Raw genomic sequence first — 24,106 nt, 5'->3', positions numbered from 1 at the left:
ACGTTTATTTTATTTTATTATATTTATTTTCATCACTCCTTGGGATTAGTCTCTTCTTCCTGTGCTCCCACCTGCAATGCCCTCTGCATTGTAGGCTATTGATGTCACATTAGAAAGAGGTCCATAGGGTGACTAAACACGACAAAGAAACAGTTTGGTGTTGGAAGAGTTTCATGTGGAAGTGTTCATAATTATTGTGTTTATTATTTGTAATATAAATATACTGTATTTTTATTATCATTTATATCTGAAATACATATGGTAGAGATGAATGACATATGGCCCAGTCTGCATAAAGTCAGAGGAATAGCTTTAAATGATCTCCCAAATGTCTTCCAATCTTTTCTATACATAAAAATGACTGGGCAGTTTTTCCTAAAGTGATAAATTATAGGAAGTGATTTGGTGCTTTATGATGGCAGAATAAACAGAAGTTTTGATAATCCACATTCTTACCTAGTTTATTTGGAGATTTTTTTTTTTAACTCTCCAGATAGAAGACACCATGTTGAATACCAGTCATATAATTCCAGACAGCCTTTTATCATGTTACCTCTTATTCATTCATTTAATCTTCTAGCAGTTTAAAAATAACTTGTTCACTTGAATGTTTTTCTTTAGAATGATTTTAAGGAGATGGCTAAATGGCATGAAAAGCACTGTCAAGGCTTGTACAGATGTGTTCAGGACGCCATGGGTCTCTGGGATGTCCATCAACTCCAACTGTCCCGGCTGGAAGATGTACTTAAAAAAAAACCAGATGAATGCAGATGGGAACAAGATAACATAATACAGGTATAAACAAAAAACAAGGGTGTGGTATAAAGACAGGACTTCTTAATGCAAAGAACCCTCTGAAATTCAAAATATCTGCTATAAAATTAAAAACGTAATCTTTGATTTTTATATTGGAATTTCTACTCTTCAGTTTCATTCTGTCAAGTGCATTTTTGCTAACTGCTTGATTCGCACTGAGTGGACAGTCCTGTCTTATTCTTGGTATGGCAACAATGGTAAAGATCCCTGCTGCTTTCTGTATAAAGTGGGTGCAAATTGCTATTGTGAGATCTTGTGCAGGTATAGAGTCTGGTTGGATGTGAGGTTATCATAGTTAAAACAATCAGCTTGGGGTGGCAATGTCAGAGGTGTTCATTATCTAGGAAGATCTTTGTAGTTCACGAGTTTTGATAAGGTAGCCTCCCTTCTGAGTGTAGAATATATGTACATAATTAACTTACTTCAATCCTAAGTGGTTATGGAGACTAAACCATTTTTACTAGCTTTTTTATGTGGCCTTAGATGATGAAAGATGATCTGGATACAATTTTAGAAAAAATGAAAATGGCGAGCTGTGAAGAAGAGCTGAAGGAATATTTGGAGAACGCCCTTTCTTCTTTAGATCAAATTAAAACAAGGTATGAATTCTGTATTGTAAACTTAAAAAGTAGAGCATATTTTAACATTGGTTGTACTACTTAGGCCTTGTTTATGCTGTTGTGTGAAGGTATAGAAAAAGACTGCTTTTTACTTCATGTAAGAATATAAAATAATGTCATATTGAACAAGGTTAAGGCAAATAATACTCACAGTTTAGGAATGGGACAAAGGAAGACTGCTATCATTCAAAAAACGTACCACATCAGCATTATTGTACGTACCATCACATCCATGCCTTAATCAGAAGGCAAAAGTAGTAGTTCATATTCTTGAATCACAGGAATCAGAAGTTGGTCTGCACCATCACCTCTTCACTCGCAGATTTGATCTCAGTCAAAGTTCTAAGAACTAAGATCTTTAAGATAGCCAAAATATTTATTTCTGTAAGCTCACTGTTTCCCTTCACATGATTAAGCACTTGCAACTTTATAAACCATATAAAAATTGGTACAATACTACTCTCCTTGCTAAAGAGCTTAGCAGCAGCAGCTCTGAAGCCATAGAGGAAGCAGCTCTGTTCACACACCCAGGTGATCTTTTCTATCTGTTTGATCAGAGGCACCTTAGAAGGGCAGTATTGACCTGAGGTGAAGATGCACACACCTTCACACATCTCACAGTGGGATTATGATTAGAGATGGAGGTTTGATACTCTTAATAATAATTTGGTTAAAAAAAAGCCAGAGGTAACAGATGAAGTAAAATACAATGCCAGGTTGCAGAAAGAGAATGGTGCCTATCTGAACATCTGAACACATACATAAATTCCCCATAATTATCTTTGTTTAGGAGACAAAGCAAATATAAATGCAAATGAAAACAAGTGTGAGTATTAATTTTTTTCTTGAATCAAGACTCAGCTTTATTTTCAAGTAAGAGGAAAATCAACCAGAAAGGCTCAGCTGAGCACAGTGCAGAACTAACATGGAAGACAGTAATTTGACCTCTCTTATATAAGCAGTGTTTGAATGGTTCCCCATCCAAAAGGGAGGATGTAAAATGCTTATTTGTAAATATTTTTTAACTTCTGTGCATGTATTTATTTGTAAGGAACTAATCTCTAACAAGCCAGGATGTGATTGTATTCAGTATAAACAGATCAATGGCAACACTTAGCCTAAAGGTTTTATGAAATTGATCAGGGAGTTAGATTTAGATTTAAAGGCACTATAGTATTTATTTCTATGCATACTTGAGTCTCTTAAACAATGACCTTAAATTTGACAGGAACGAGACCCTCAAGCAAATTGTAGTGGATGAAGTAATGGCTTACCCAAAAGCCATTTTGTGGGAATTGATTTCTTATAGTATATCCATCAGCCAGCATTTTAGTGTGAAGGAAATCTTCAAACAGGTAAAAAGGAAATTTCCTTTGGTTTAAAACATTACTGGTGTATTAATTTTTCACTTTAGAGAAAATTTTCATTACCTTTAAAATTCAGATTATATAAAGTATTGTTTTCAGCCATTGAATAAAGTGCTTTTGGAAGAGATAGGGGAGGAAAACCAAAACATTTCTCAGTCCCACACTTTTAACCCTGTCCTTGTTACAAACAGCATTTTAGCAAATTAATTTGCCTTTTGAACAGAAAAATACAAGGTAACAATCTTACCATTATCAATTTGAGTGTTACACGTTCTTTAGACAGTAAATGATCTATTCAAGATTATATCTTATTGAAATAGAGACGTTTTGAGAAGGGATGTGGATTTCTTATAAGAAAGCAAATCCATATTTTAAAATGCTGTGATGGGTGTTTTTTGTTGTTTTGCTTTTAGAACTTGCAAGGTGCAATAGACTTCATAGTTCAAGATCAAAATAATACCACAACAGTCCGAACAGGTATTTCTTCTTGGTTGTTTTTCAATCTGTATATTTGGATTGTAACCAGTAGAACTCTGCATCATTTTAATAGATGGATAGTTGAGGCTTCAGAACCTGAACATATGGTGGAACAGCAAGCTGAGAGCATTGTGCAAGGAGGGGAAAGAGAGGAAAATCATAGAGTTTCCTGAGTTGGAAGGGACTCATAGGGATCATGAAAGTCCAACTCCTGGCCCTGCACAGACACTCCAACAATCCCACCCTCTGCATCCCTGAGAGTATTGTCCAAACACTCCTGGATCTCTGCCAGCCTTGGGGCTGTGCCCATTCCCTGGAGAACTTGTTCAGTACCTGACCACTCTCTGAGGAAAAAATCTTTCCCTGATACCCAGCCTAATCCTCCCCTGACACAGCTCCTGACACATTCCCTTGGGTCATGTACCTGGTCACAGAGAAAAGAGATCAGAGCTATCTCTCTGCTGCCCTTGAGAGGATCTGCAGCCCTCAGTGAGGTGTGACCTCAGTCTCCTCTCTCCAGCTGAACCAAATGCCCTCAGCCACTCTTTGTATGGTTTCTGCTCTAGACCTTTCACTATCTCTGTGTCCCTCCTTGGGCATTTCTCTAATAGCTGTAGGTCTTTCTGACATTATGGCATCCAAAATTGCCCCCAGGGCTTGAAGAGAGCACATCCCAGCCCAGAGCAGAGCAGGACAATCACCTTTCTCGACTGGTGCCAGAAGATAGGGACAGTTGTCAAAAATCAGCTGGAGAAACAAGCCTAACAGAGAAACAGATGATCTTGGCACAGGAAATTGAAGAAAAAGAGGAAGAAGAAGATGAGGAGAGTATTCCTTATAAAAGTGAAAAAAATGAGCATACAGAACAGGGACTAAGCATTATGCAGGTAACTGAGCAAGAGAATAAGTTTGAAGGTGAAGGCAGTCTTGTCCAAAATAAGGAGGAATAGGAGGTCTTTTTGCTGAGAATGAGTAGAAAGTCCTTTTTTGTTTAGTTTGTATACAAAGCACACAGGGCTCTAGATCCTTTTATGGGAAAATGGAGTGTATCAAATTCATAACCATTCTTCTTGGTCTTTTACCCTAGTAGAAGCTCTTTGCATAATTTTTTTAATCTGTCTTTCATCACAGTGTTCTCAGCCTGTGGTGAATGATTTAAACTAAGTATTTGTACCTAAATATTAGTTTTTCAATTTCCATGAATTTGTTTATATTTTATTACCATAACAAAAACCTTTTAAAATATTGTTGACTCTGCCTATGTTCTGCTGGCAGATATATAAATATATAAGTATATAAATATCTAAATATCTGAATAGATAACTATATACAAGTATACATATATATAAATATACATCAATATATGTAAATATATAAAAATATATATAAATATATATAAATATATATAAATATATAAAAATATATAAAAATATATATAAATATTGCCAGCACTATGTAAATGTCCAAATTGACAATGAGAACATCATTCTAAATATCCTTAGGATTCCTACACTAGCTGGTGTAGTGTTGATTCTATGCTGATATCTTTAAAAGTAAAGTGATAATTTCCAGTCGTTTCCCAGTCAGCATCTAAGATCAGCGAGGTGGAAAGTGCTGAAATTGTCACGGAGGTTTTTTCCACTGCTAATGGAAACACTTACACTGTTCTTGGAGTTGAAGAGGCAGGAAAGACTGACATCACAGAGAGTTATTTTACAAAATCTGAAAAAGAAGAATCACTTCCTATGTACCTGAAATATGTACATCTCACAGAAGCCATGTTTGTCAAGCTGAATAAAAGGTGAGTAGAAAACAATTTCTGTTATTTCTCTCTACATAATAGACAAATTTCAGCTATTTAGAAGAAACATTAGACTACAGAGGAAAAAGTTATCTAATTACTGTTATATAAGTATATATTTATATAGCTAGATACTTAATTATAAAATTATGATAATAGAATTATTAAGTTATTCCACTTCTTTAATTGATACAAATGTGAGAAAATATTTATATTGCTTTTTATCCATGGCTGTCAAAGTACCACAAAAACATTTACCTTTACAGAACATTCATATTTTATGGAAAATTATTTAGTGAGAAAACGTATTAGAGAAAGACAAGTAATTTGCCCAAATTCCCTGCAGAGCCATGAAGGTAAAAAGCCTGGTATTCAGCAATATGCAGCTAGCCCAAACACTCTACTGTGCAAATGGTACTGAAACTGTACCTTCCTGTAGCCAGAACTTGAATTCTTAGAAATAATATATTAAACAAATTCTTATTTACTATTCCTCACTGGCGTATTTCTTTTTCAATCATAGGATTCGCCTCTGCTTTTTTGAACACTTAGAGAAATGGGTTGCAGAATCTTTGTCCAACTCCTATGTCTTTGTAGCTGCCAAGAAAGAGGAGTTGAATTCAATTCTTCTGCTGTATCTTAAGTTTTATCAACAAAAACAGGAGGAGATACAGACAAATATCTACAATGCTCGAGCTGGTATTGACGTTTTTTTTGTATTCTGAGCCTCACATGTAATTGTTTAGAGGTGGTCCTAAGTGGGCCAAAATCTGTGTCAACATTAGTTGACTCAGTAGTAGAGGACAATAGAAAGCAGTTGACTGTCTATGAATTCCCAGTATATTAGGTTACTCACATATATTTAAAAATTACATTTCTTTCCTATAGCTCTTCCTGGTTTGTGCTGTGTTATTTTTGGAAAAATAGACAGCCGTGCCTTAGAGTAAGAGCTGGATTGTTGATGTTGAATGTTCTATTGTCAATATTTGTGAATTTGCATTCACCTTGAAATTATTAAACAAGAGTTTGTGGTGTACAAAAAATATTTTCAAAGTTTTGTGGAAAAAGAAATTAGCAAGTTGGGAGAGCCAAAATGTCAGGGCCAAGCTTCTGAAAATATGAGAGGGAGGATTTAACTCTCTGAAATATCGAGCAGCTACAGAGCATCTTCTAGTCAAAACTCTTTTTGCATGGGCAGTGTCAAGTTTTTATGGTGAGAAAAAAAAAATTAGACAGGTTTGTTGGTCTTTAACACATAAGCTAAAATATTCTTCCTTTGGAGAACAGGCAGATAATTTTGTAATTTCTGTTTTTCTGCAAAGAGGACAGGTGCTTCTTCTGGCAGCTTTCTTGAGGTGATTGGCTGGCTCTTGATTTATCCAGCTATCATTCTAGAAGAGAGACCAAAACTGATTTTTTTCTTTCCCTCACAAAACCAGGAAAAATGGATTTTCCATTAAAAATATAACCTTTAGTTTTGTTACAAGACTGAGAACATAGAGATAATGGAGATGTCAGCAATGATCAAAAATAAAGGAAAAAGAATGCTTAGAGCAAACGAGACATTTGTGGTTAAATGGATTAAGAGCTGTTAAGGATATATGTCTTACACAGGAGAAAAGTCAAAGAAACCAAATTGAATGTATTTAATTTGTATGGTTTATCTACTGGTCTGGCTTTGTTTGTTTTGCTGCTACTGCTGATCACAGGTTGACTGGGCATTGTGACAGTTCACAGTAACAGGGAATAATGTCCCTATTGTAAACTTCTTTCTTCTCAGCGGAACTGTCGCTTCACAAAGAGCATCTTGAGTGCCACTGTGCAGTGCTGGCAGAAGGCCTGAAAAAGGAGAAAGCTGAATTCCTCAGATTTTCAGACCAGCTAAATAACCTCAACACAAACTTTCATTCCCGAGTCCGTAACTTGGAGTATGACTTGCTCCACGCTCCTGTGACTGATCAGTAAGTGTGCCACTGCTGTTGCTGTGAATCTCCCTAGTTAAATACTCCTGATTGCTGTCTGAGATATTTGTGGTTTTCATTCTGAACCTGTTCTATATGTCATTGCTCTTCAATGAAGACTACTTCATAAAACTTGAAAACATGAAGAATTTCTTTCCCTGAAGAAATTAAAATCAGGACTGAACACATGGAAATTTTCATCTCCCTTTGAAGTGCTGGCAGTCTTTAAGTAGAAAAGATGCTTCATCTGTTTAGATTTTATCCAGTTTACTGAATGTGCATAGTAATACCAGTTGACTAATTGTTTTTGAATTAGTCAATAGTATCAGCTGTTGTTGATGCCCTCCATGGGTTTATCCAAACCATCCCAGCTCAGGGAGTTGCTTTGAGAGTCATAAATCACTTTTGAGTCCTCAATTTTTTTCATGTCTTTAGAGCCAGCAGTTGCTGAATCATCTCGTGTGTACCTCTTCAGACATGTTTTCCCTGTCTTTTATTATTTGCTGTTAGGTCAGCTTCTTCCAGCAACGATCTCGAATCAGAGCTCCACAACCATCTGGAATCTATCAGGGTTACTGTGAAAAGTTACCAGCAGCACTTGGAGGAAGCTTTAGGAAAATTAAGGGATTCAAATGTGAATTTTCTCAAAAGTTGTAGGTATGTAGGTTTCATGGAAGTGTTGTTTATAAATGGTGACCTAGTTCTGGGAATCGGTGTGTGTCTCATAGGCAGAACAGTAAAAGTAAAGTTTATTTTGTTAATCATCTAGTTTCTTATTTAAAAAAAGAAATGTATCTTGTTAAACCACAATTATTATGCTGTTTTCATCACATTTGTGTTGATATATATGTTTCAGGGCTGTTTTATACTATTTTAGTCTTGGAGAAAAAGATGACTCACAGCCAATTGTTTTTATGTTTGCTTTCAGGTTATTTTCAGAGGTCGGTGACTTTTCTTCTGAGGAGGTAAAGTTTTTCAACAAGTGTCTTCAGAAAGAAAGTAAGCAAATTGACTCCTTTGAAAGTTCAGTCAACACAGACATGGAAAAAATAAAATCAAGCTGCTTGGAGCAGGTAGGCAGAATTACATTATTTCGAATTATGTTTTCTATTGACATATTTGATGCAATTTGCAGTCAGTCTGCTATCAGATTACAACTGTAAGCCTGTTCTGTTTGGCAATTACATGATGAAAAAATTCTATCATTTAAGTTTTAAAAAGTGAAAAATTGTCTTGTCCTGTCTTTTGTTTCTGACATTCTTAAAGGCTACTGAACTTTTCAAGCAGTCTGAAAAAAAGTTTGCTTCTCTCTCTCTGAGTCAAGCCTTTATGGAGAACTTCCATCAATCTTTGAGAAAGCTACAACAGCAAATCAAATCAGAGGTACAAACAGAAATATCAGAACTTTGCTTAAATTCATTATAATAATTTTCTTTTATACCTTTGAGGAAATTTTGGCTGAATTCATAGTGGACAAATATTACATGATTTTTTTATGTTGATTTAAAATGTGTTTTCTGTCACTATCTGCTTAAAAGTTTATTTTTAATACTGCTTCAGCTGTGCTGGAACGCTATCATGTTGCAGCACATTGAGTATGTACGTCTAAATTCACCAGCATTTTTGTGTGGTGAAGTGTTGCTTTTCTGAATTACTGTTTTCAGTTTTTCCTCTTAGTACTGGGGATTTTAAACCAGTTTTTATCAGTGGTTCTAGTGGTTTGAAAGTGGAACCTCTGAAATTCCTGTGAACGGGGATTTGACTTCTCCAGTGTTTGCTTCTGCTTTAGGTAATGAATTCCAATTTGCAGTCAGTCACATTAAAGTCTTACATGGAAAAGCTCCAGCGGAAGAGAGGTGCTTATGTTCATTCTATTGCAGATAAAGAAGTAACTTCTAATCAGCAAGAAATGGTATTTAATTTGACTTGTTATTAATTGTTATTAATTTGGCATAAACTAATATTTTTGAGGAAAATTTATGTTTCCTCATATTTGGGGCTGGGCAGAAACACAGAATTTTTGCTCTTAAAGGTAGTTGTCTTGGATGCAACTGAGATAGAGTTATTTTCAGTAGCTGTTAGACTGTTGTGTTTTGGATCCAGAATGAGAATGGTGTTGATAACTCAGTTTTTGTTAAGTTGTGTTTATTCTAAGTCAAGGACCTTTTTTCCTTTGTCTCCTGCTCTGCCACTGAGGAGGATCACAAAGGAAACTGGGAGGGAGCATAGCTGAGACAGGTGACCCAAACTGGCCAAAGGGATATTCCAGCCCATGGAATGTCATGTCCAATCCATAAACTGGGGGAGTTATCCAGAAGGGCTAGTCTGGATTCAGGAAGGGGTGTCTGGCATTGGTCAGAGGTAGCGAGTAATGGTATTGTGCATCACTTGGTTTTCACTTTATTATTATTATTATTATTATTATTATTATTATTATTATTATTATCACTGTATTTCACTTTACTTTCAATTATTAAACTGTTCTTATCTCAGCATACTAGATTTCCTTTGATTCTCTTCCCCATTCCACCAGGGCAAGGAGGGAGAGAAGGCAGATTTAGCTGTACAGTGCTTAATTTCCAGCTGGGTTTAAAACCACAACAGTCCTTTTTGGACAGTCAGTAGCTGTTTTCCTGTTTGCCAAACCAAAACCTCAGGCTCTTATATAATCTCATTGCTTCCATGTATGTGTACATAAACTGGTGACAGAATAGAGGCAAATAATGTTGTTCACAAGAGTCAGCATGTTTGAAAAGGTTAGAACAGTTAGTTTAGTAAATACCATCTGTATTTTCAGGCTTTAACTTCTGAAGAGTTGTATGATTTTGCCAGAGAGGTGTTGAAAGAGCTGATAAAGAGGAGCAAGTATCTTGACTGCTGCTTAAAAAAAGCAAAGATCCCACATGCCACTGTAAGATAGCATTCACAATGTCTGTATTTTATTTAATATTGAGAGAATTTTCATGCCTACGTGTTTTAATGGCTTTTCAGAATTTGTGCTTTGAATTTTCAAATTAAAAAAGAATCTGCATTATGCCAAGATGTCAAAGACACTGTAGCATTAGGACAGCCTTTTTAAGAGGCTGAGTAAATCACCAAGTTTACAAAACACTGAAGAGATACATGGCATTGCGATGAGTTGCTCAGTTCTTCACAAAAGTTGGTTTTCAATGTGTAGCACTATTCAGAGGTACATATTTCATGGGTTTCTTTATTTAAAAAAAAATTCCAAATGTGTCCTGAAGAGATTTTATTTTTATCAAACGGGTTGTGTTTTCTTTCCTCTCTTTTCTGGAAAGTCTGTCTTTATTTTGTAATCTCAGTGGATCATTGTTTTAAGACTATATCCTTAAATACTGTTTATGATGATTATGGGAACCTACTCTTAACTGCTTTGAAGTGTTTTAGAGCTCTACAGCTGTAACAACATTTTGGTTAGAATGACAAAAAATTTATTTCAGCCTGTGAAGCAAGATATTGCCTGTTTAGAAAATCTGCTCTAGTAGTCAGTCATTGCATGGAATGCTTTCACAAACTGTCTGCTATGGTCTACAGGGCTTCATTTGTCTTCCCATTTCAGGAGGACTTCAGCACTCCTGACACAGATGGGACATTGCGAGAGGACTTCACCAGTCTTGACACGGATGGGAGGTTACAAGATTTCATTGCTCTTGCTGCTCCAAAAGAGAGTCTCAGAGAGGAGAGCAAAAGGATGGTGATGGGACTGGATCCTGAAAAATTCCCTTTGTTAAATCCAAGTGGAATGGATACATCAATATTTGATGATTTGGCAATAAGTGCTATCAAAAATTTAGCTGGGTAAGTATTTGTTTGCCCAAAGGTATTTTTCAGTCCTTGTCTTTATTTATATTTATTTTGCCCAGAACTAGTGAATAGACTGTTCAAAGATAATGCTACATATTTTCTGATCAGTCTAAATTTAAAATTTAGTCTAGCTGAGACTACTTTCTTTTCAAAACCAAGATTTCTCATAGCCAAAAATACCCTTTTGTGAGTAATAAGTGACATCTAGTATACAATGATAAATTTTAGGTATTTATTTTTTGTCTTCTAGAGCTTTATTTTAGTTAAAAGGTGATTACCTGCTGCATAGTTGGCTGAATATACAAAGTGTGAAATGAAGAGTATGACGGATGTTTGATTTGCAAGTAGTATTTTAATGCAGTTTTGCTTGTAGAAATTCCAAAATTCCAGTTAAACAATCAGTCCCATGAAATTACTTCTATATACACTGTCAGTTGTAAAAGTAACCCTGTCTGTTAAATATAATCTCAGAAATTTAACTCAGCACATGACCGGTATAGAGAACTTGCCTAGTTTGCTATATAATATAGTATAGAACATAAAATGACAGGATATTCAGTAGTACTTAGCTCTTCTATTTGTTTTCAGATTTAACCTATCAAAAAAATCCCAAGGTCTAAATCGTGGGACAAATGATCCAGGTGTGCCTGTAATTCTTTTAATATTTTCTTTTCATCTGAATTGTAGTTCCTGGCATTTCATGTAGTTCCTGCATAGACTGCACGGTCTAGCGTGGTCCAGGCAGTGGCTTCTATGCTGGGAACTCTGAGGTAGTTGTGCTGATAGCTCTCAACTCTTTTCCTGAACATCTTTAGTTAGATTAAGATGATTTTGGGCTCCTAAAGCAATGAAAGCTGAAGAATGAGATAATGATGTTATAAAGAGTACCTGTGATAGCAAAAGGGAAACGGGGTCAAGAAAAGAAGTGGAGCAGAAATCATGAAATATATAGGGAACCAGGGATTCTTCTCACAGTATATTATCATCTACTCAAACGTGAGCACAGAGGTAACCTCAGATGCTCCCTACCGAGTGTTCCCATTTCCTCATCTCTCTTCTGCAGACTTTGATTCCTCCAGCCATTTCCAAAGCTTCCACATTTGCAAATCCCCATGACCATTTATAGGATTCTATGAATGTAGTCCATTCATGCTCATTGACCTGTCTCCAACTTGCTTTAAATCTCTGCCATCTACCATGTATTTTCTGTGACGTTCCTGTGACTCATGCACCAGCACATAACCTTTATTGTTGTTGCCAATTCTGGGTTATTTCAGGCCTGTCAGACAGAAATTATTGTTCCTGTAGTTGTCCCCTACATATTGCAAAGAAACATTATAGAAATAAGAATACAAAATATATATGCACAAAAAAAGTACTTCAGTTAGCATTTATGCAATATTCATCTTCTTCTCTTGTTAAATATAAGCAATTCTTCCCCGAGTAAAGAAGAAGTTATCTGATGCACATTCTCAGAAGTCTACTAGCAAGAGGTCATCTCGGGATGAAACAAAGCGAAAAAAAAGGTGCGACCCCTAAAAATAGGAATTATACTTAAAATATTCCAATGCAAGAATTTACCTAAACTTTGTCTATACATTGAGAGATTCTTACTGCTTATTTGTATTAGCATTCTTTCCACGTACTGCTTATCACTTGGAATCTCTTTCCTGTTTATGTCCACATGATCAGGTTTGTGGGTTTTTTCGCCCAGATTTTGACTGGAAAAAAATTTTTTTTTCCTTCATCTGCTGCCATTTTCTGTTTTGAAGTTGATGAACTATAGACTAATCCTTAAATCAATGTGGCTCAATTTTCAGGTATGTCTAAATAGTTTCTCTCCACTTAGTCCACAGATTGATGAAATGAGCTACTCTAATAGCGAAAACAAAAAATTTTTGAACAAATGAGAGTTTAGAAGAGAATTCTGAGAATCTTTTTCCATCAAAATACTATCTTTATATTGTCATGGTTTGGGAATGGTATTCTCCGTTTTTGTGCTCCTAGCGAAACACTCCAAAGCATGCACTGGTTGCTCACTCCTCTTTCCCTGCAGCAGCTGGAGAGGAAAAACTGGAGGCACAAAAGGTGAAGATAAAGTTGAGATAAGAACAATTTACTACAAACAGCAAAGAGATTAAAAAAAGAACAGTAGCAGCAGCAATGTTAATAGTAAAGTGTACCAGAGAGGCAAGTGATTTGCATGTGAATGCTCACCAGGAGGAAATCCCTGACAGTACCTGACTGCTACCACATTCCCCAACAGCAGAGACTCTTCCACCCACCCCCCACAATGATGACAGGTGGTAGAGAATAACCTCCAGGTCCTGGCCATACCTCCTCCTGGCTACTGCAGAAATTAACCCTGTCCTGGCCAGAACCAGGACACACAGAATACTAGTTCTAGAGTTACGTTTTTTCTAATTTTTCTTCAGTTTCACATCTGTTGTATGACTGACTAGCTCAAATCATCAGCCAGAGAAGGAAAACACTTGTGGATAGTTTCAAATTAATGTTTTTCCTTCCAGTGAAAAAGGCAGAAAATCTCTTACCAGGGATGAGAGATCTGAGATATTTGGAAAGAAGCCTGCAAAGTCTGAGTGAGTCCTGTATTTCCAGAACAAGAAGTTAATCTATAAAAACCCTCTATTGTATATATTTATGTAGGTATGTATGTATGTTTGTATGTGTGTTTGTATGTATGTATGTATGTATGTATGTATGTATGTATGTATCTATCTATCTATCTATCTATCTATCTATCATCTATCTACCTACCTACCTACCTACCTGCCTACCTACGTACCTACCAACCTATCATTGTGACCTACGGAACTCACCACTGAATTTTGAGGTATTTAGCCATGATATTTATAGGTCAAAGTACTTCCAGAACAGGTCCTTTTTGCAGCATAATAATTGTGAAGATATAAGTCATCTTCTTCATTCTGTCTAATGTCTGAAGTGGGGGGTCTTATTGGAGCCTATTTTATATATTTATAAGAAGTGGGTGGGGAATGTGAAATAGCCTCTCTTTCAATTATTTTCACACCTAAGAAAACAAGTACATTTTATGTCTTCATTCTTGTGCTCAATATTTCATTAATTGGAATAAACAAGGACCAAAAAGGTTTCATTCCCCTTTTTTAAGGAAATTATCATATTGTTTCTTGATCTGTGCAGCTGTACTCTGTAGAACTGAGATATACTGTGCATGCCATACTAAACTATTCAAATTAATGCTTAAGATGTTTAAGCGTTGGGGAATTTTGTTCCATATTATGTTTCAAAGTAATTCCAGTAAACACCTAGACCCACCTTCAAATATTTTTGCTTTATATAGAATACATTGTAAGCTCTTTGGGCACCGGAATTTGGCTAAGATTGCTTTTTTGTGTCAGTGACTTAGCAGTGCACCCCAGTGAGCAATTACAATAGCTCCTTATCCTGGCTGCATCTGAAGAGAATTTGTGCTGATGTGGGAGAAGGTTCTTAGGCATGCTAAATATTGGTTTGTGTATGCTCTAAAAAACGTACTAAAATTAACCTGAACAAAATACTTGAAAAATAGTGAATATTGTCAGTGTGATTATTTAATGTTATGACCATATTTTTATATTTTTAATTTTTTTTGCTCTTCAGTACTTTTAAGGGGATTATTATGAATATTCTCTGGAAGGGTAACAACACCTTGCTCTGCCTTGGTGAGGTAAGGAAATGTCATGTTCCTTAGTCAATTCTTCTTTCATAGGTGTACTCTTGTGTCAGAGAAATAATTTGATTCTTTCAATGTTTGGCAGACCGTCCAAAAATTTTCCTTTCTTCTCCTACTGTTATATACCTAGATGTGACATGTTTAAATATGTTATCAACATTTTTTCTGGTTTATCTTTTCCTTCTGCAGGAGTTCTATGGAGAAAAGAAGAATCCTCAGATGGGATTGCTTGAAGATCTTCCAGACACATTTGAACATTGGGCAGAAATGCTCAGACTGAAACTATTGTCATACCAAAAGCAGACAGATGATTACTACAATTTCTGTCTTAGAGGTAAATTCAGTTAAGACTTGCATTTTCTTGTGTATGTAATTTTTCAGTATGTAAGCTGAAAAATTACAGTGACCAAGAATTATGTTGTTGTCATAATTCATCACACTCAGTGCAAAATCTCCAGTTGACTTTACTGGAAATTTAGCCAATATTCTTTATTATGTATTATCAGCTACAAAAAATGTAGCAGAAGGGCACTTGACTAAGTTAAAAGACCTGTTCAAAGTCACTACTTTGAGCAAGTGTATGTTTCTCAAAGCTTTGCACCTAGAAAAAGGAATGTCAGGGACACAATCTCTGTGAGAGAAAATTTCACGCTGTTTGTGTCATATACACACTCTGTCTTTTCCAAAAAGAATTTTGGGATCAGCTGAAGTGGTTTGAAGATGAACTGTCTTCTGTTTCCCAACTGGTCGTGGAAAGTCTTTTGAAAGAACATGAGCAGAAACTCATCTCTTTTACTGGTCATATTCAGCATCTCTTCAACAGACAGCTGAAAGAGTGGGAGGATGTGAAGGTATGTATCTTGGACATATTGGAATGCTTTTTAGTGTAACCAATGCTAAGTGCATCAAATTGATAAAATTTTATTTTTCTCATTCTCGCTGCTTCATCACTTTCTGCTGAGCTGACCACAGATGTAGTTTCTGTGTTTGCAGTTATCTGCAAATAACAGATGTACTTTGTGTTTCAGAATCTGTTCTCCTGGAAGCTTTGTATTTAGTGGAACTCTGTCTCTTCTCTCCCAGCTTCCAGCACTGGGATGACTCTTTCTAATCTTCTCAGCTCTGCCTGTCATCTTACACTTGGATTGTCAGCTCTGTGAGGGCTATGACCTTCTGGTAGTGCCAGACAGTTCTTACTGTATGGGTGCACTCCTTTGTAAGAACTATGATGTAGGGATAATGAAATACTATTCTTTACCATCATTCATAAAAGAGACATATTCTCTCAAGTAATATCAGAACTGGGAACAGAAGTATAACAGAGATCACGTAGAAAATGCTTCAATGTCTTGCAATTATGTCTGAGTATTAAAAATTAGGTAAAAATTGCAAATGTAGAGATACAAAAACTATCTTACTTACCACGTGGTAGAAGAGATGATTTTTTTTTGTTGAAAATAAATCCCAAAGTGAGACCAGAAGCCAGCAGAGAGGCAATTTGGTGCATATTGCACTGTAAAGCTTATATCCAGACAGCCAAGAAGTAGCTCCATTTTCCTTTTCTTTCTGAATACCTTTATAGAAAACGTTTGTGGTTTACTTCTTCCTTTTCATGGCTTACAGTACATTCTTTTCTAAAGGCATTTCTTTCTTATATATTTGCTTAAAGACTATGCATCGAAGAAAATTACATTACTCCCTAGGACACCCAAATAACTCTCTTCAGTTGGAGGCTTTGTGCCAAGAGGAAATAAAAAGGCAAAAAGATCAAACTGATGGTGTTCACCTCAACATGAAGATGCTGCAGGTAATTTTACAGTCCTTGCTTAATGTGAACTTAAATGTTGCATTTGGAAAGGAGGGTGTATTTTGGATATATTTTTCTTCCCCATCCAAAGGAGACTTGAATTTTTTTTCAGTTTTAGGCAATCCTGTTCATATATTGCTAAACTATTAAGTGATGTATTATCAGCATTTAATGAATACAGACATAAATATATCTGCACATATACAGGGGCTTAGATACATTGTAGAACTTAGTGATGTTTTGTATCATTCATAGAACCTACTGGCTAGCTTAATGATGGGTAAGAGTATTGGCTGTGGTGGTGACATCCTCTGGTTAGTTCTCTTACTTCCAGACAACAGATGCCTGGAAGAGTTTCTTTTCTGTGCATTTCATTTGTGCAAATAATTGACACTTTTCTACATAAGATTAAGAACTGAAATAAGCTGAATTTACAGGAGAGATTCAGGAATCAAAATACTTTTCCCCCTTTGCCCGCTGGGTTAATTGAAGACTGGTTCCCCAACATTAAAGCCCATTGTTTGGTTCTCTCAGGCCTCTTACTCCAAATTCTACACTGTCTGCAGAGTACTGGTATTTTTAATTCCAAAGTAGTATCTCCTCCTACTCCTAGCTCTGCATAGAGACAAACACAAATACCCTGTTTGAGAATAACACCTGGGCTAAGCACTTCCACCCAAAATACCTTAATTCCAAAATTATCTTCTGTTTGGCTAGAAACTGGTTTTATCACATTTAACCCAAATGTGTAACTACTAGGTACCTATACACAAAACAGTTTTTTGAACTTTAGATTGTCAGGATTGTCATGGGTTTAGGTCTTCAAAAAAGGCAAGAGCAATTGTTGGTTGCTGTAAAGTTATTTGTAGAGGCACATCAGTTTCAGAGACAGAGAGTCCCAAGTGTTAAAGTCCATTCTAAAAGCTTTCGGCAGAGTCCTGAATGGAAATAGAAGCAGCTCTCTGGTGCGAGGTCCCAAGAAGGGCCCAAGTTGCAGCAGCAGATCCTATCTTCTTCCACACAATGCTGATGCCGGTCCCCAATGCAGGAATACTTATTTACAAATTACCCAATGAGCTAAAAATATGCTTCTGAAGCATTTCTTCTAAACCTATTAGAATTCTCGTTCTATAGTACAAAAGTTGACACATAACTTGCGCATATAGCCTATCCACGCAAATAATTCTATTTTGTTCTATCTGAAGAATGTAAGCAATATTCTTACTATGGTTTTATTATGTATAGAACCATGTTATTGAACTCTCACTGAAGCTTGTTTTTTACACTAATGACTAGAACTATGTTCTCACTGAAGCCTGTTTTTGAAGCTTGCTTTTTACACCAGATTCTAAGGCTTTTGCTCTTTAAGGCACTTAAAACATATTCTTACTTACTTAAACTTACTTACTTAAAACTTAAGCTTCCAGCTCAATTTCATGTTTGAGTGGCTAAATATACTTTAATTTATCTAAAGGTTTTAATTCAATTCCTGCATTCTCATCTCTCTCTGAGGAACTCAGAGAGACCCCTGTTTTACACACTCCTACATTAGATAATCAGGCAATGTTAAGAATACTGCAGGGACACTTTGAGACCCTTTTATATGCAACTTTGAGCCTTTTGTCTTTTATCTGCAGCTGCTGTAGAATGCCAGGGTTTGATATTTTTGTAGTCTTTGGAAGCCAAGTTAAAAGGAGAATAGATCAAAGTATCAATGTAATTCCTCTCACTTGTCTCCAATGCTGCAACAGGATTGTGCTGCTGAGTGTGCTCAGAGCTTTTTTTCTGCACTGGCTGCCCTCACTGAAAAGCTCCTCTTGGAACTAGACGAAACCATCACTGCTGATGATGTAGAAGTAGCAGGTAAGAAAAGAAGAGATTGCTTGTTCAGGCCTCCTCTCCCTTGTCAAAGATAGCAGCAGTCTGTCCCTAGGAAGAGGAAGGTTTTGTTATGCTATAGTATTTTAAATTCAAAAATTTGCATCATAATGCACCCAAAGCTGTTTCTTGAGTGTGAAGAGCATTGAGCTGAACAATTACACCAAAACAATTGTATTCCTGACATTGTTTTGTTTCTGCTGAGCATATCTTCTATTACCTCCCAGGAACTGAAATACCTACAGAGAAGATGTTGACTTTAAAGCATCATAAACAAGCTGGACTTCCTCTAGGAACCTCCAAAGTTCAACAGTTAGTCAAACGAGGAAGGAGGTAGTATTTGGAGATAATGAACACTGTTCTGTCTGATTCCTCTGCTCTGAAATTATAACAGGTGCTGTCCTCATAGTCTTTTGCTGCACTTGTTGAAACTGCTCATCATTAGTAATGTCATTGAACTACTAATGGGATAGTTTGAGTGGGTAATGATTTTAAAGAAAGAATTGCAATGGATCCAAACAAAAGTGAATTATATATAGTATTGTAAAACAATACCATGCCACTCCTACTGCTATGCCACTTGCCTGTCACTAGTTATCAATTCATTACATTCAGATCTGTGAATAGTCTGTGTATTGTTATTTAGAAGAAATTAATTATATACTGTGGAGAGATCCCAATGCTTTAAAAGAAAAGGTGGTTGTACTAAGCAAAGATGTTTTTAGGGTAAACCTTTTATGGAAAAAAAACCAACATTGATCTTTGGCACCTTAATACAAGTAAAGTGAATTAGTATGATCTGTTCTCTTTTCTAACTTTTTTTTCTCATGTGTTTTTTGGTTGTTTCGGTTTTTTATAGGTCTTGGCCAGGAATACCCGAGACTACTCTTCCTGACTGTCCAGACTATATTCTTTGCAGAGGAACTGCATCAGTTTCAACAGCTAAGACTACCCTGGGCCATCTGGCAGTGGTGGATGCAAGACAAGCTGCATATAAGGTAGGTCTGTGGGGAAGAACTCTTGAGGCTGCTGCTGTTGTGGGTTTGGTTTTTTAAGAAGACAATTATAGAATCTTTTAGTTGTGTGTGTAAGTTTTTAACACACAGTGTTTGCAGATCTTAAGGCCCTATTATCTGTGCTAGAAACCCTTTCTTGTGTCCATTTCTTTGTGATGCTGTTAAAAGCAGACAGGGTTGGTTTCTTAGGGAGTCTTATTCAGAGACATGACAAAGGGGAATTGTTTCAGCTGAGACGCATGGATGGTGTCAGAAACAGGACGCTGCTTTTTGGCAGGATCATAGTTCTAAAAGCAGCTGTGCCCCAGTGCCATTCCAGTCCTACTTGTTTTCACTCACCTTTCTGAAGCCTACAGCTCCAGCCTTAGGTCACAAATGCTGATTTTCCCGTGAAAAATGAAGAGCAGTAAAATACTTCATACCTATCTTGTATCCGCAACTATCACAGATGACTGTGACCGCCATAAAAATGATCATTCTTTCTTCACTGAGTCTTTTAAAATAATGCAGACAACTCTGAGCCTCTGACTGGTACAGACAATTGTTTTCAAAGCAGCAATGCTTAGCAGTTAGGAGAATATTTTTATGTTAAATCACTTGGACATGTGTTTATGCATCTGACCTGGAAGTAATTGTACTCCCACAGAACTAAATTAACTTCTAAAAAATATCTGTGTTTAATAGGGGGATGTAAAATATGCTGTAAAATCATGGCAAATGACATCAAAACTATCAGTTTGCATGTGTGTTTTATACATCTAGTTCTAGTGCCCAAGAACCCGATTACAGATTTGGAGAGAATGTGGTTGTTTGGATACAAATGGTTTAATACAAATGGTTAGATAAAAGGATTGGATATAGAATGCACACACACCACAGTATTTTCCTGCATGTGTGTTGCATTAAAAATATAGTACTTTATGTTTTAGAGCATAGACTGTTTGGGAACATTAAAGTGCCTTGAGATTTCTATGGTAGTATATAAGTTTCTGTCTAGAGGAAGTAACTTTTTAGAAATTGTGTAATAGTTTAGTTCATACTTTTGAGTTAAGAACCTCCAGCAAGAACCAAAGTGCATCCTGTATTAGAGATGCATACTTGGGTCTTGAAGAAGGCAACTCCCTACTCTTAGGAACTAATGAAAGTAAGATGAAGATTTTGCATTTTAGCAAAATTTAAATATTGCTAATAATTTAATTTCAGAAGTCTTTAAAAGGAACTCAGAAGGAGCACAACTAAGAGTTAATTGTTCATATAGTCCAACTATCAAAGGCAAAAAATAAATGGCCTCTATGTAGTCTGCTGACACAATGGATCAGGACTTGGATTTAGGCAAATAAAATTATATTTCGTCACTCTTAATTTTGTCATTAATTGTTGGGGTTTTTTATACAGAAATACAGAAGTAAAGTTGAACAGATGTTTGCCCAGATCAAAGAAGAAAGTTCAGCTCAGCTATTGGCAATTCAGCATTGGAATGATTGGTGGGAAGAATCTGTCCAAAAGATAAAGCGACTCTACGTCTGAGATCACTCAAATAATTTTGCTGAACTTTGTTGGTGTAAATTGACACGTTTGTATGAATGCCACTGATATTTTTCTTTTATCTCACAAATCTGTTGCATTGAAAGAAGCTACTTTCTTGCCTTTTTGTTTATTTTGCCATGTTACCATTCTTGTTTCCTCATATGCAGTCTTAAGACTACTACTATACTAATCTTTACAATTTTTATAACCACCTGATTTGACTTACAGTATCATCTGGTACCATTCGCATGTGTTTGTGCCCTTGAAGCCTCTCTGCAAGGACACTTAATGCGTATTTATTATCAGAGTTTACAGGATTTGGTTGCAGTTTTGCCCCTGTGAGCTGGTTTGTTCTGAAAACTCTCCAAGGCATGGATGAGAACTATCCCTAACTAAATACCCTGGAATCAAGGCCCCTTGCCCAAGCACCTCTGCACAGAGACTTCTCACTGAGATAGCTGGCCTGAAAAAGATACACATTATATGTTGTCTTGCTTCAACAAGTTTTGACTCGCCTACCCTTCCCATTCCTTGTCATTCCTCTCCCACTTCTATCTTGTGTTGCCTACCTTTGCCTACCACTTTCTTTCCTTGCCATTCCTTGCCATGCCTTGCCTTGCCTTTGCCTTTGCCTTGCCTTGCCTTTGCCTTTGCCTTGCCTTGCCTTGCCTTGCCTTGCCTTGCCTTCCCTTGCCTTCCCTTCCCTTCCCTTCCCTTCCCTTCCCTTCCCTTCCCTTCCCTTCCCTTCCCTTCCCTTCCCTTCCCTTCCCTTCCCTTCCCTTCCCTTCCCTTCCCTTCCCTTCCCTTCCCTTCCCTTCCCTTCCCTTCCCTTCCCTTCCCTTCCCTTCCCTTCCCTTCCCTGAAACTTCCCTGAAACTTCCCTGAAACTTCCCTTCCCTTCCCTGAAACTTCCCTGAAACTTCCCTGAAACTTCCCTGAAACTTCCCTTCCCTTCCCTTCCCTGAAACTTCCCTTCCCTGAAACTTCCCTTCCCTGAAACTTCCCTGAAACTTCCCTTCCCTGAAACTTCCCTTCCCTTCCCTGAAACTTCCCTTCCCTTCCCTGAAACTTCCCTTCCCTTCCCTGAAACTTCCCTTCCCTTCCCTTCCCTTCCCTTCCCTTCCCTTCCCTTCCCTTCCCTTCCCTTCCCTTCCCTTCCCTTCCCTTCCCTTCCCTTCCCTTCCCTTCCCTGAAACTTCCCTTCCCTTCCCTGAAACTTCCCTTCCCTTCCCTGAAACTTCCCTTCCCTTCCCTTCCCTTCCCTTCCCTTCCCTTCCCTTCCCTTCCCTTCCCTTCCCTTCCCTTCCCTTCCCTTCCCTTCCCTTCCCTTCCCTTCCCTTCCCTTCCCTTCCCTTCCCTGAAACTTCCCTGAAACTTCCCTGAAACTTCCCTTCCCTTCCCTGAAACTTCCCTTCCCTTCCCTTCCCTGAAACTTCCCTTCCCTTCCCTGAAACTTCCCTTCCCTTCCCTTCCCTTCCCTTCCCTTCCCTTCCCTTCCCTTCCCTTCCCTTCCCTTCCCTTCCCTTCCCTTCCACTTCCCTTCCCTTCCCTTCCCTGAAACTTCCCTTCCCTTCCCTTCCCTTCCCTTCCCTTCCCTTCCCTTCCCTTCCCTGAAACTTCCCTTCCCTGAAACTTCCCTTCCCTTCCCTTCCCTGAAACTTCCCTTCCCTGAAACTTCCCTTCCCTGAAACTTCCCTTCCCTTCCCTTCCCTTCCCTTCCCTTCCCTTCCCTTCCCTTCCCTTCCCTTCCCTTCCCTTCCCTTCCCTTCCCTGAAACTTCCCTTCCCTTCCCTGAAACTTCCCTGAAACTTCCCTGAAACTTCCCTTCCCTGAAACTTCCCTGAAACTTCCCTGAAACTTCCCTTCCCTGAAACTTCCCTTCCCTGAAACTTCCCTGAAACTTCCCTGAAACTTCCCTTCCCTTCCCTGAAACTTCCCTTCCCTGAAACTTCCCTTCCCTGAAACTTCCCTGAAACTTCCCTTCCCTGAAACTTCCCTTCCCTGCAAGTTCCCTTCCCTGAAACTTCCCTTCCCTTCCCTTCCCTTCCCTTCCCTTCCCTTCCCTTCCCTTCCCTTCCCTTCCCTTCCCTTCCCTTCCCTTCCCTTCCCTTCCCTTCCCTTCCCTTCCCTTCCCTTCCCTTCCCTTCCCTTCCCTTCCCTTCCCTTCCCTTCCCTTCCCTTCCCTTCCCTTCCCTTCCCTTCCCTTCCCTTCCCTTCCCTTCCCTTCCCTTCCCTTCCCTGAAACTTCCCTGAAACTTCCCTGAAACTTCCCTGAAACTTCCCTGAAACTTCCCTGAAACTTCCCTTCCCTTCCCTTCCCTGAAACTTCCTTTCCCTTCCCTGAAACTTCCCTGAAACTTCCCTGAAACTTCCCTTCTGTGAAACTTCCCTTCCCTGAAACTTACCTGACACTTCCCTGAAACTTCCCTTCCCTGAAACTTCCCTGAAACTTCCCTGAAACTTCCCTTTCCTTCCCTTCCCTTCAACTTACCTGAAACTTCCCTGAATCTTCCCTTCCCTTGTATTTATCATGTGGGAAATTTCTGTTACTCTTTTGCTATTATGTCAGGGTTTATTTCTATTAAAGAATAGTTATTCCTTTTCTTCTATTTTTGCCTGGCCCCCCCATAATTTTAAAGTTATAATAATTTGCAGGGAGGGGTCTTCTTTCCATTCCAGTATGCTTCCATTGCATTTCCTTGTCCTCCCTCCCTTTCCTTGCTCCCCTAACTGTCCCTTACCCCCCTCTTGCCTTGTTTTGCCCTTCTTTTGCTCCTCCCTTTACCCTTTCTTATTTTGCCCCTCCCTTGGCCCTCTCTTTTCTCTTCCTTTCCCCTTTCTTGCTTTGTACTGACTTGCCCCTCCTATGCTCCTCCTTTGGCTCTCCCTTTCCCGCCCCTTGTTTGCCTTTACCTTGCCTTTCTCCTTCCTTGCATTGCTCTCCCTTTCCCCCTACTTTTCCCTTTCCTGCTTTGTCCCTTCCTTATCTGGCCCCTTCCTTATCTGGCTTTTTCCTTATTTTGCCCTTGCCTTGCCTGACTCTCCATTTCTTTGCCTACTCCATCCTTTCCTTGCCTTGTCTACATGCCCCTTACTTTGCTTTGCCTATCTATCCCTTGACTTTCAGGAAGGAAATTCAAGGAAAGGACAGGAAAGGAAAGTGAAGACAATGGAAGGGTAAGCAAGGTGATACAGGAGAGGTGTGGGGAAGGTTCCACTAACTCCTTGGGCAGCCCATTCCAATATCTAATCACTCCTTCTGAGAAGAATTTCTATTTAATTAACAACTACAGCTT

The 24,106-nt window shown here is 37.9% G+C and overlaps 1 protein-coding gene across 2 annotated transcripts in view; it reads left to right on the top strand.

The window, feature by feature from the left end:
- The window catches only part of CCDC180 (coiled-coil domain containing 180), a 29,680-nt gene extending 8,296 nt beyond the window's left edge, over positions 1 to 21,384 (top strand). For both annotated transcript variants that reach the window (XM_056497484.1, XM_056497483.1), the window contains exons 14-38: positions 622 to 795; positions 1,300 to 1,415; positions 2,665 to 2,791; positions 3,217 to 3,280; positions 3,935 to 4,167; positions 4,864 to 5,081; positions 5,605 to 5,780; positions 6,862 to 7,042; positions 7,553 to 7,699; positions 7,971 to 8,115; positions 8,309 to 8,425; positions 8,832 to 8,954; positions 9,840 to 9,953; positions 10,623 to 10,861; positions 11,456 to 11,508; positions 12,297 to 12,393; positions 13,396 to 13,467; positions 14,510 to 14,576; positions 14,772 to 14,916; positions 15,273 to 15,433; positions 16,252 to 16,389; positions 18,141 to 18,252; positions 18,495 to 18,600; positions 19,127 to 19,265; positions 20,679 to 21,384. In XM_056497484.1, coding sequence (XP_056353459.1) covers positions 622 to 795; positions 1,300 to 1,415; positions 2,665 to 2,791; positions 3,217 to 3,280; positions 3,935 to 4,167; positions 4,864 to 5,081; positions 5,605 to 5,780; positions 6,862 to 7,042; positions 7,553 to 7,699; positions 7,971 to 8,115; positions 8,309 to 8,425; positions 8,832 to 8,954; positions 9,840 to 9,953; positions 10,623 to 10,861; positions 11,456 to 11,508; positions 12,297 to 12,393; positions 13,396 to 13,467; positions 14,510 to 14,576; positions 14,772 to 14,916; positions 15,273 to 15,433; positions 16,252 to 16,389; positions 18,141 to 18,252; positions 18,495 to 18,600; positions 19,127 to 19,265; positions 20,679 to 20,810 — 3,396 coding nt within the window. In that variant the 3' untranslated portion in view covers positions 20,811 to 21,384. The remainder of the gene's footprint in view (positions 1 to 621; positions 796 to 1,299; positions 1,416 to 2,664; positions 2,792 to 3,216; positions 3,281 to 3,934; positions 4,168 to 4,863; positions 5,082 to 5,604; positions 5,781 to 6,861; positions 7,043 to 7,552; positions 7,700 to 7,970; positions 8,116 to 8,308; positions 8,426 to 8,831; positions 8,955 to 9,839; positions 9,954 to 10,622; positions 10,862 to 11,455; positions 11,509 to 12,296; positions 12,394 to 13,395; positions 13,468 to 14,509; positions 14,577 to 14,771; positions 14,917 to 15,272; positions 15,434 to 16,251; positions 16,390 to 18,140; positions 18,253 to 18,494; positions 18,601 to 19,126; positions 19,266 to 20,678) is intronic.
- Positions 21,385 to 24,106: the final 2,722 nt, after the last annotated feature.

Source organism: Oenanthe melanoleuca, chromosome 8 (assembly GCF_029582105.1).
Source record: "Oenanthe melanoleuca isolate GR-GAL-2019-014 chromosome 8, OMel1.0, whole genome shotgun sequence".
In the NCBI taxonomy this organism is placed as follows: Eukaryota; Metazoa; Chordata; class Aves; order Passeriformes; family Muscicapidae; genus Oenanthe; species Oenanthe melanoleuca.
Note: the sequence above shows the minus strand (reverse complement) of the source record. Positions and strands in the feature narration are given on the sequence as shown.